Raw genomic sequence first — 11,308 nt, 5'->3', positions numbered from 1 at the left:
GAGAGAGAGAGAGAGACCATCTTCCTAATGGTTGAATTGTCCTCCCCGCCTACTGGGACATCCGGATGAGTCATATTTGGTATACATTGTGCTTCCTGTTGGAGCTCATCAGTAAGCTTAAGCAGGTCTTCTTCCAATGTAAGAAGTGCCTCCTTCAGATTCTTTCCTAAATGCAAAACATCATAACATTAGTACCTAATTTCTCAAAGCTAAATTGGAAATCGACCTTAGCATACACAATAAAATGGGCAGAGCCAAGACTTATCCAATGATACCTTCCTCTATGAGTTTTTGACGCTCGGATGACTCCAACTTCCCTTTCATCTTGTTTGCCACTGCATTCCTTTCCGCACGAAGCCGCTCAACTTCCTGCTTTCTGTGAGTGACAATTAGCTATAAAATTCAGAAGGAAAACACCACTTTGCTAAAAATAACACGAAACTTATGATCTCCAACCTTAAAATAACTCCAAAGCTAATCCCTCAGACCAAAAAAAATAATCCCCCAGCATAACATTTGATTAAATAACAGCTAGTATATAATGATATGTTACATTGGGTTACTCTTAATGTCTTGTAAATCTATGATGCATTCTCCTAACTCTAGCCGAAAACCGAGATACTTACAAGACCTCAATAACAAACAATCAGTAATAACTGAATGAAATATTTGACCTTTTGGAGAATCATCATTTGATTGTATAGCTCAAGCACAAGTTCCAAATTGGCATTAGAGTTCCTCTTCTTTATATTGGCAGCAACATCATCCTTGTTCTCCCTTATCCACTTGAAATCTATCGCAGCTTTCCATTGCGGTTTCACACCTGCAATGCAATCACACACACAAAAACATTAACTTTAACTAAACAAATCCAAAGAACTCAACTTTATTCAAAACCCAAACGAGTTGATAAAAAGAGAGAACCTTTCTCAACTGGGCTTGTTACTTTTGGTGCTGTGGGGGCAGTAGCATGTACGGCAGAGGCTGAGAAGCTCTTGACGAAGAAGAGAGGAAGTTGAGGTCTTGGTGGGTGGCTATGGCGGTAGAGGAAGGTTTTGGATAATGGTTTGAAAGCGGAGCGGAAGGAAGAAGAAGATGAAGGGGAAGGAAGTGCGGCGAGCTTGAGGGTTTGTAGACTAGTCCCGCAAAACCCATTGCTGTGCTACTGATCTGAAGTACTGATTGTGCGGACCTGCACGAATGGGTGAAACTAGTGCTTGGAGAAGAAGAGGGGGGCTATATTCTGTCTTCTTTTTCATTTTTGTGTGTTTTTTATTTTATATATTTTAGACCAGATTTTCCTTCTGATATAAAAAAAAATAAAATAATCAGATAATAAAAATTACAAATAAACTAATAAGTTGGTTGTGGAATCTTACTCTCTTGTCTTGGTGAATCTGATTCAGAAAATATTGAAATGCACTCATTAGGGACTGATTATGAACCGCAAGAAAATTATGAGCGTTTGAAGAGCTCCAATTACAATATGTCCATTACGGGTGGACTTTTAGACACCGAAAAAACCGAAACCGGTTAAAATCGCACCGAACCGACACCGAGTAACCGAAACCAAATGAAACTGAGGCAATCGGTTCCACAAAGCCACACAAACCGAGTAGTGCGGTGCCGGTTTGCGGTTCCATGTATCTTAAAAACCGAATAAACTGAACCAAACCGACATATATTCATTTAATTATTAATACGTAATTCTATATTACGTGTCATGTTCTTACTGGTTATGAGTTACAAATAAAAAGGTTCCACACACATGATTATGTTTTTAAGTGTTTATGTCTAACATAATTTCCTCTCATGTAGTCTTCCCTTTTGCAATATATAAATGTTGGAGGCTTCAAATGAATTATGTATAAACTTTAGCTTTTCTTTTCCTTTCAATTACTTGTTTGAACTCATTAGAATAACTTATTTAAAGTGTCAATAGTTTACAACTTTGATATTTTTAGTTTTTATGTTATTTGGTTAAATGTGAAAAATATTACGGATAGTAGGTTTTGTAACCGAAACCACACCGAAACCGAACCGATGTTCGGTTAACCGACAAGAGCGGTTTTTTACATATTTTTATCGGTTTCGGTTCTAGGAAATAGAAAACCGAAGGTTCGGTTTCGGTTTTCGGTTAATGTCTAAAAACCGAACCGTTGAGACCGAGTCCACCCCTAATGTCCACCGTGAGAGAAACACAGTTGCTAATCTTCTGGCTAAGAGTAGTACTTCTCATGCTAAAGTAATATGCACCTTCATTGATCCGTCTACCTTAGTTACTGAGGCTTTGCTTGATGACATTGTGGGAACTACTAGAGCTAGGTGTTTCAATACCAACAATGCTAGTTAGTTTTTAGTGTTGTTTTCTGGGTGTTTTGCCCCTTCTAGAACCAAAAAAAATTACAAACAAAAACTTCTTGAACAACCTAAATTAGATTGTTTAGAAAATAAAAAATAAAAAATAAAGCCTAAACATTGAGAGTTGAGAAGGTCGTGGAGGGATGCTCTTCAACCATGCTTTGTCGTTGGAAGTTTTATGTCCAACCTTGATGATGGCGTCAATGTTGACATTGGTTGCAAGAAGGATATGAAAGTATGAAATCATGTCAAACTTCGTAATTATCATTCTAATGTGTTGAAAATACATTACAGTATCCGTAGAATTTCACATTACAAATAATAAATGTAAAATTTTGAGGGTTACTAAATCCAGTAGAATGAGCTTTAGTTTTCACTCTACTCCCTTCTTAGTAATTCAGGGATGCAATAAGCTCTTACCTCCATATGTGAAGACTGAAGTATGAGTAGCAATAAAACATGACTTCTCGATCCAACTCATGCAGCACGAAATTCATAAGCCCAAACCCTCTGACTCAGATCGGGTTGTAACCAAACCCGAACCGGAAGCCCAAGCCCGTCCTGCAGTCACTCACAACGGAACCCAGATCAAAATTCCAGGTAACAACAACGTAATTACTTGTTAATCTCCGTGAGAAAGTGCTTACAGCATTTTAAGCCAATAGGAAACGAGTATCATGGTTTCACAATCCGTGGCATATAGCCCACCTTTACACTATCACCGTCGATTAGTCTCATAAAAAACACAAAAGACGCCCTTCGTCGCCGTCCGATTACCCACCGGGGGGCAAAACGGTAAAAGTAAATTCTCCTTATCCGCCGCCACGTTAAATATAAAGAGGCCACGACCTTTCAATTCTCACCCAAAACGGTTCCAAATCCAAGTTTCTGAGATTTCCAATTTCCTCTCAAGAGTTCAAGAAACAAGAAAGAGGTAACCCTTCTTTTCGAATTTGTCGCTCTTCATCTTCAATTGAATTGGGTTGTGATTAATTTCTGGGTTTGCTTCTGCAATTGGGAAGCTAGGGTTCTTAGATTCTGTTTGAAATTGGGGTTTTTTTTAGATTGAATTAGGGTTTGATTTTGGTTTTTACAGATGGCCCGTACCAAGCAGACTGCTCGTAAGTCCACCGGAGGCAAGGCTCCAAGGAAACAATTGGCTACCAAGGTTCGTAATTGACCCCCTTCATTTCAAACCCTAACCCTAATTTTGTTCTTGAAGATTTTGAATTTTGATTTTGGAAAATAAAAATGTGTGAATTTTTCAGGCTGCTCGCAAGTCAGCTCCGACCACCGGAGGTGTGAAGAAGCCCCACAGATACCGCCCTGGAACTGTTGCCCTTCGGTATGCAATCAAAACCCATCTTATCTTTACCAGCATTTTGATTATTATTGTATCAAAATTTTAGTTGCTTTTCAATTATGATTGTGGTTATTTTGTATGTTATGATTATGTTTTCTGATAGTATGTGGCTCATTATTTGTTTTGTGAAAATTTTGCAGTGAAATCCGCAAGTACCAGAAGAGTACTGAGCTGCTGATCAGGAAGCTCCCATTCCAGAGGCTGGTTCGTGAGATTGCGCAGGACTTCAAGACTGACCTGCGTTTCCAGAGCCATGCGGTTTTGGCACTGCAGGAGGCAGCTGAGGCATACCTTGTTGGGTTGTTTGAGGACACCAATCTCTGTGCCATTCATGCCAAGCGCGTCACTATTATGCCGAAGGATATTCAACTCGCCAGGAGAATCAGGGGCGAAAGGGCTTAAGTCAAGGAATAGAAGTTGCTCTGTGTAAAAGGGGGGCTTGGTGGATTTCATTGATTAATCAAATCATGAGTTCATGATTATGGGAATGTTGCTGTTTTTAGGGTTTTAATTTGGTCTGGTTAGTATGTAATCATAACAATTTGAAGACTTGGTTGCTGTGGTTGCAATTATGATTTTGTTGAACCTCTATTATCTTTTATCAATGCATTTCGTTTAGTTACTGCTTCATCTGCTTTGTATATTCTTTTTTCCAATCTATGGTTGCCTAAATTAAAATTGCAAGCAGCCTAGCAGTCATAAGCTGCTGGATTTGTGTAAATTTAGCTTGACAGCAATGCCTGGCCTCATGGTGGTTTTTGAAAGATCCATGGTAGCTAAGTTGTAGTTTAGTTTGAATAGTTCGTTTCGGCCTTATGTTACAGGCAGGAAATAGGGAGAATTTTGTTGAAATCACACAGAACGGTTACAGAATTCAATATGCAGTGCTGCAACAAGCCTTATGCCTATCAAGTTTCTTAGTTCTCCGGAACTAATACAATGCTGCAACAACGTATACGTCTAACCATTAATCTTCATTTTTATGCACACTGTTCTGCTTCAAAGACCCTAAAGACCAGAGCAGCGGTGGATAATGGAGCAACCACGTTTGTAATGGCTGTGTTTCGGTTGACCAAATAGTTGAGGTCGGCACCCCGGCAGGCGTCGTCCAAAAGGTACATTACAAGGGTCACGGACTCCGAGCCTATTAGCTGCGAACCCATTGTTTAGCGCCACCATGCTAAGGAGGAGTATACAGAAGATCAACGACTTGATGTTTGATGAACCCATGTTCTAAAGCTGCAATTTTGATTACCTGTAATTTGTTGGATATCCGAATGAGAAAGGAGACCCTTATTTATACGAGTTTTTGTTGTGGTTTAAGTTTGTGAGTTTGTTTCTGCAGTTTTCTTTGTTGCTTCCTGAGACTGTTTGATTTGGTATATAATTTGTTTTCCTAATTGGCTGTTACATCGGGAATGTTTGGTTGTTATGCACAACCCCCTGATTAATCCCATATTCATTTACATCGCCATCTATGACTCCAACAACAAATTGCACTGATTTAACTACATATGGTTATCCTAGGTTTTAACCAACCTGTTTTTCCTCTTTCCAAAAAAAAAAAACAAAAAAAAACCTACGCCTTTCCAGGATCTGTAAGACCTATCATTTGGGTGAAGTATCAGGAACAGGGGGCACCAAACATTAATAATCAGATTAATCAAATTGATGTAATCAGACTATATCGATATCAAGTCCATTATGGAATCAGAGTAACCTAATCTATCTATGACCTCTAAGCATAAATTGGCATATGACCATGATAGTTTGTCAAAAAGATCCAATCTTTATTTGGGGAAGGTGTGTAAGACCTTGACAACAAACGCTATGTTACCCTTGCGAGGCTCAGTCAGCTACCGTACAACAGCTAATGTAGAAAATTAGCAGGAGTAAGAAAGCATCTTGATGATGATGAACAGCAATAACATGATTTCATGAACTACAAATTCTCTGTGTTCTGAGACAAGCCAAAATTTCTTATTAATTTCATTGTTTCAAATAGGATATTCCCCGAGAGTTGCACTCTCATTGTAGAAACTCATCTATTGGAGGAAAAACTTTGATATAACAGCAGACTGCAAACCATATCTTTTGTTATTAAGCAGGCACCATCTACAGAGGACCTGGGAAGGTTCCGTTCTCCCTTTGCTCATTCCATCTCTCCACCTGGCATACATAAATAGTACACATGTCAAACTTAGAGAACTGAAAACTGCTAAAGAACACAGAACTTAAAGCAACTAAGCAGCTAACTATGGATAAGACATGTGTTCTACTTATAGCAGGTAGGCAGACATTGAAAAGATCATGCTCAACAGCAGAACAAGCACATGTGTGCACTGACCAGTATTCAAAAAACACACGTTATAGCAGATAAGTAGATAAGAACAAGCAGTGGTAAAAGTTTGAGTTATAAGTAAATGTGCATTAGTTCTATTAAGTATTAACAAAGATCAGCTAGTTTCCATTTGCAGAACTCTTTATCTATCTTGCATCTTTTACAGAAAGTCACCAGAGTGTGCAGACACAAAAGTTACTCCACTCCACCCACACATTTTCCTCACCACACTCAGACCCGGCAGCAAAACTTGAATAAGATAATAAGAGACAAAAAGGCTTATGTAAACCAGATTATTTTTTCTTAACTGTCTTGTGTACACCAAGCAGAACCAATTGATATACCTTTATAATTTATATAACTCACATTATATACGACTTACTTTTCAAGGTGACAAGTTTAAAAAACTATTTATCATTTAAGTTTATAGTGTAAATTGTATCAGGAAAAGTACATAATTTAAGTAGACTGCTTAAAGATATTGGACTGAATGACAAAATCAAAAGATTACATAACAAATTTACAATACTGTTGGTAAAAAGGAATTTTTAAATCCTGACCCCAAATGCAACACAAACTGCCAAAAGCCCTGCGCACCACAGGGGCAAAAAACTAAGCATGTTTCCTGCCTTAACGGGTCAAAACTTGAATAAGATAATTTAAGAAAAGAGTGGTTCTATGGTAGAAACAACTTAACTACTGAAACTATTAACATCATACACATGACATATAAAGGATGCAAAAGCCATACTTCTAATATGGATTTGAATTAGTAAAACAAAATCAAAAGAAGTTCACATCTGACACAGTGGATGAACGAAAAGCCTCAAATATAAGTTACATACCCATTCACCAGGGCAAAGAGAACGATAATACTTTTTGAATTTATCACACTCTGGAGCTTCTTCCCCCTTTGCAGCTATGCACCTGATAACATGGAAATACACAAGACAATTATGGTCAAACACCGCAAGAACTTCATTTCATACTGTAAGTTAAGAGGAAGAGGACTTCATTTTGTACTAACCGATGATACTCTACATATCGGGTAAAGCAATGCCTTGTCTGATTTGTAGTTGGGAAACGGAAATCTGCTGGTGCTGTCTCAATCTGGACATAAAACTAGAATGTCAGTGAACAGATCAAACAAATATAAGCCAAGTTAATAAGAAGCATTATGCACATAGGTAGCTAACAAAATATAATCTATAGTCATTATACGTGCAGATTAACCTTAATTTCAGGTGTCTCTTCAACTGCTTCGTCTTGCTGCTCAACTGAGGTTTCAGTACTATCACTGCTTTCTTCAGGAGCTGCTTCACTGCTGTTTTCAGAAGCAGGGGCTGCTTCAGTTTCAGCAACAGTAGGACTGACTTCACTGGTTTCTTCACTAGTCGGTGTAACTACTGGACTTTCTTCTGGAGCAGCAGGTGCTTCCTCAGCTTTCTCAGGTACAACTTCCTTAGGTGCATTGTCTGGGTTGGTTGCCACAACTGGTTTCTCCAACGAGTATTGCTACAAGCCAAAGTATGATGGAAAATACTTCAACCGTTGTTGCTTAAATATCATTAAAAGAATGGAATCCAGAAGGAGATATGACAAAGCATATTAAACCCTAAACAACAATGTGGTACACAAAAACTATCAGGAACATATATTGCCCCACTCTGCATCACAAATATTCGTACCTACTAAGCAGTAAAATTTTCCTACTTCCCGTTCCCGTTTCCCTAGCTCAAGCTTGTTCAAAATTGGCATGACAAACTGGATATTTTACAAATCATGGATCCATCACTCATCAGAATCCGGCACTAAGATTTGTTATAAGCCCCAAATCATGGATCCAACCTCAATCGATACTTTCCTAAAACTATATTGAGTTCCAGTCTCATCTTTCATAAGCAGGTAAAAGAGACATCATTGCGTCCAAAATAACCACATGTATCCTATAATTCTTTACCAGCCTAATTGACACACTAGCCTGAAAATGCTGATCTAATTCAAGAACCAATTTGTTGCTAAACATTTCAGTTAACCTATTGAAACTAAACCGAAATGCGCATCACACCAATTCAGTCAACACCAAACACCTGTCAATACAGCACTCCCTAATTGCGTCTTTAACACCAAATCCCATCCCTACAACTCATCCAGCAGGCAATCCAAAATTTCAAGTAAAATTTGCATGCTTCATCTGACAAACAAGATAATCACGCTCTTAAATTCTTAATCTTCACTAAAAATCATCCCTCAAATCACTCAATAAAAAAAAATTAAAAAAAAAAAATCGTATTCATCAACGTAGGAATCATTGAAATCGGAGCTCAATAGATCCAGAAACGGACGCGATTTTCAATGTGAACAGAGGTATGAGTAGATCGAACGGAAAACAGTGAACACTGGTATGAAAGGAAAATGTAAAATTGAGGGAAAGAGGAGAAGGAATAGAGAGAGCTACCTCAGCTAGGGTTGGGGGCTTGTCGGCTTGCGGCTCCGCCATTAGTGGAAGAAGAGGAGGAGGAAGCGATCTACCTCAGCTGCGCTGGCGTTTTATCTCCCCAAAGCTGAAATGTGAGCGATAGAGAGAGAGAGAGAGAGAGAGAGAGAGCGTGTGGGCGACTCTAGGTCTTACAGTGTAAGATGCGTGAGTGTTTTTACTGCGTTACTGCGGTGGTAACTGGTGAGGTTGAATTTTTTTGGTAATGACGAGCTGCTGCGGGGAACGGTGGTCACACGGAATGCGTGCAGTCTTTTGTAGCGTCCGGTCCAGGATTTTTGGTGATAAATTAGAAAATAGAAGCAGAAAAGGTTTTTATAGATAAAAAGAAGTTTCAATTAAATCACAAGAAACGATCGAGTGTGTATAAAGTTGATCGAACAGCTTAGCATAGAATCGTATTTTAAATAATCAATCTTAACGACTTAACTATCGCATATTTTTCTTTTTTCGGCTAACAAGTATGAGAGGTTTTTAATTTCATGCAGTTATACGTGATGAGGAATTAGTCTCACATTCTTGAGAGAGCTTCGTTGAGCTCCCTCAAATACTAATTGGGTGAGTGTTACAAATACTTACTATATCTTTGGTAGGCAATGTATTAAGAAAGAATTAGGAAGAATTGGAAAGATTTGGGTGCACTTCTGTAAATTTATGACAAGGGAACAACCTTCTTCTCCTTTGTTCTAGAAGACTAGAATCATATTCTCAGTCCCACTTGGCTGCTGATCAGCTGATGGTTGCCGGTGGGTGAGGTTCTTGCACATAGCTAGGAACTGGGCCTATAATCCAGTTTCTCTATAGTTATCACACAGTAAGCTAAGATTTTTGGGCCTTCCAAGTTGGCCCAAAACAGACATGTGGGGGAGATCAATAATAGTCTGTATTTCTTGGAGGAAATGATATATGATCAATTGATTATGGTCTCAAAGCTTTGATCACTTTTGGCAAGAACATTGGGGAGTTATCACATTAAGGTTTCTTGTTGACATAGATTTAGACTCTAAATATTTTAACACATAGGCCAGTTTAGAAATCTATCATATCTGTATGTGAGCAATGACCTGGTTGTTTAGCTAGCATAACTAATAACGTTGAGATTATGAGTTCAAACTTCATAACATATGTACACATTTTTTGATTTCATAAGTTCTTGAATGTAAACATTCTTCATTAAAGTGCATTTGAATTGACTCAAAGAGTCGAGCGGAACTACTATATGATTTGTCATATTTTCCTTTGTCTCTTGGAGAGCAAAACCCTCAACAATGAAGCCCGAAAGAACTATTTCTAATGCTCAACTCTTGACTATTGCTGTCAAGATCTACCCCGAATTTCACCTTGAAACTCGAAATAAATCTTGCGGGGACCACCACCAAGGAAAGTTTACCGAAAAATCGGCATAACCTCCCTTGAAAATGGACAACCCTTCCTAATAAAACCTGCAAACACTTCTGAAAATTTAAATCCAACCTTAAACTCTTGGAGCCTTCATGCTCCCTAAATCACAACACCACCCAAATTAATTACTAATCTAAACAAATTCATATCCAACCTTTTATAGGTTCAGAGCAACTCTAATAGGAAGAAATGAAACATAATAAATTAATAAGTGGAAGCTATATGATGACTATGCCTCATCTCCATGTACGCCCGACCTCAACTAAGCTAACCTGCAAGCTGGGCATTTTTAAAACGAAAGGCCCATGGGAAAACATTTGAAAACGTTAGAGTGAGTGGACAAAAATAAATTAATAAAAAATATTTATGCATTCCCATTTTAATTTCCAAAGAAATTATACTGCATGCGACCGCTCAAAAGTGCTCAACTCATAAACTGGCAATTTCACGACTAGCTCCGGCTAGTCACCAACTCAAATAAAATGAAGCCTCGCAGGCTAAACTATATATAAACATATATGTGTATGTATTTACACTCGTCAGACTCCTTGTATGAATTCTATGAACAAATTAGAAAAATAGGAATTCATACAAGGCTACGACACTTGCGTCTAACGCTCACGTCGCGCCATAATGGAATTTTTCCTCATTATGACCGAAGAGGACAGTGTATATATACTTGTTGACTCCCTATATGAAAACCTAAATAAACTAGAAAAGAAAGTAGTTTTCATATAGGGCTATGACGCTTGTGTCTAACACTCACGTCACGCCATAATGACATTTTACCTCATTATGACGGACCAAGCACGTAGGGCTAGCTAGCATTTATATACATACTATACTCATAACATCCAATAAACATATCCACCGAAAATCTCATTTTCAGGATCTCTCTAAAGGAGGAAAAATTGTCAAATAGCCGAGAAATCAATAAGTCTCATCAGAAGAAATAAATGATCAACAAAATAATTCATCGCATGCTTTTCAATTAAAACAAAGGTCCACTCACAACTCTAGGCATAAGCCCGACGACATCCAAATCGCCACTCCAGTGAGGTTTCCTTGAACTCTTGATGAGGGCTACAAGATGAGCCAAAGATTCCGACCTATGGCGGCCGGAAGTGAGATTTCCGGCGAAAATACTTCCCGGCGTCTCCGACGGTTTTTCTCCTCTTTCGGCGGGTTAGAAGCTCGGGCCCTAGGCCGGGGAGGGAGAGGAGGTGGCGGGGGTCCGAACTGGGGTGGAGTGGCGGCCAGTGGCTGGCCGGACAGCGACAGGCCACGCTGGGAAAGTCCGGCAGAAAAGAGGGGCTAGAGAACTCGGGGAGAGAAGAGAGAGAGA

At 38.8% G+C, this 11,308-nt stretch overlaps 3 protein-coding genes across 3 annotated transcripts in view; 1 reads left to right on the top strand and 2 right to left on the bottom strand.

Annotated features, from left to right (window-relative positions):
• LOC101296674 (serine--tRNA ligase-like) overlaps positions 1–1,643 on the bottom strand; it is a 4,454-nt gene extending 2,811 nt beyond the window's left edge. The window contains exons 1-5 of the mRNA XM_004301282.1: positions 1,546–1,643; positions 925–1,136; positions 675–823; positions 276–369; positions 18–166 (exon numbers count right to left, since the gene is read on the bottom strand). Coding sequence (XP_004301330.1) covers positions 18–166; positions 276–369; positions 675–823; positions 925–1,136; positions 1,546–1,643 — 702 coding nt within the window. The remainder of the gene's footprint in view (positions 1–17; positions 167–275; positions 370–674; positions 824–924; positions 1,137–1,545) is intronic.
• Positions 1,644–3,220: 1,577 nt separating this feature from the next.
• Positions 3,221–4,353, top strand: LOC101302557 (histone H3.3-like). The gene is made up of 4 exons (XM_004299624.1): positions 3,221–3,295; positions 3,458–3,529; positions 3,630–3,706; positions 3,865–4,353. The coding sequence occupies exons 2-4, from the start codon at positions 3,458–3,460 to the stop codon at positions 4,124–4,126; spliced, it is 411 nt and encodes a 136-aa protein (XP_004299672.1). The 5' UTR covers positions 3,221–3,295; the 3' UTR covers positions 4,127–4,353.
• Positions 4,354–5,496: 1,143 nt separating this feature from the next.
• LOC101302265 (cytochrome c oxidase subunit 6b-1-like) lies at positions 5,497–8,677 on the bottom strand. The gene is made up of 5 exons (XM_004299623.1): positions 8,524–8,677; positions 7,299–7,580; positions 7,093–7,175; positions 6,911–6,992; positions 5,497–5,893 (listed from the first exon to the last, which is right to left on the bottom strand). The coding sequence occupies exons 1-5, from the start codon at positions 8,563–8,565 to the stop codon at positions 5,840–5,842; spliced, it is 543 nt and encodes a 180-aa protein (XP_004299671.1). The 5' UTR covers positions 8,566–8,677; the 3' UTR covers positions 5,497–5,839.
• Positions 8,678–11,308: the final 2,631 nt, after the last annotated feature.

The sequence above is a fragment of the Fragaria vesca genome, linkage group LG5, assembly GCF_000184155.1.
Source record: "Fragaria vesca subsp. vesca linkage group LG5, FraVesHawaii_1.0, whole genome shotgun sequence".
Lineage (NCBI taxonomy): Eukaryota > Viridiplantae > Streptophyta > Magnoliopsida > Rosales > Rosaceae > Fragaria > Fragaria vesca.
Note: the sequence above shows the minus strand (reverse complement) of the source record. Positions and strands in the feature narration are given on the sequence as shown.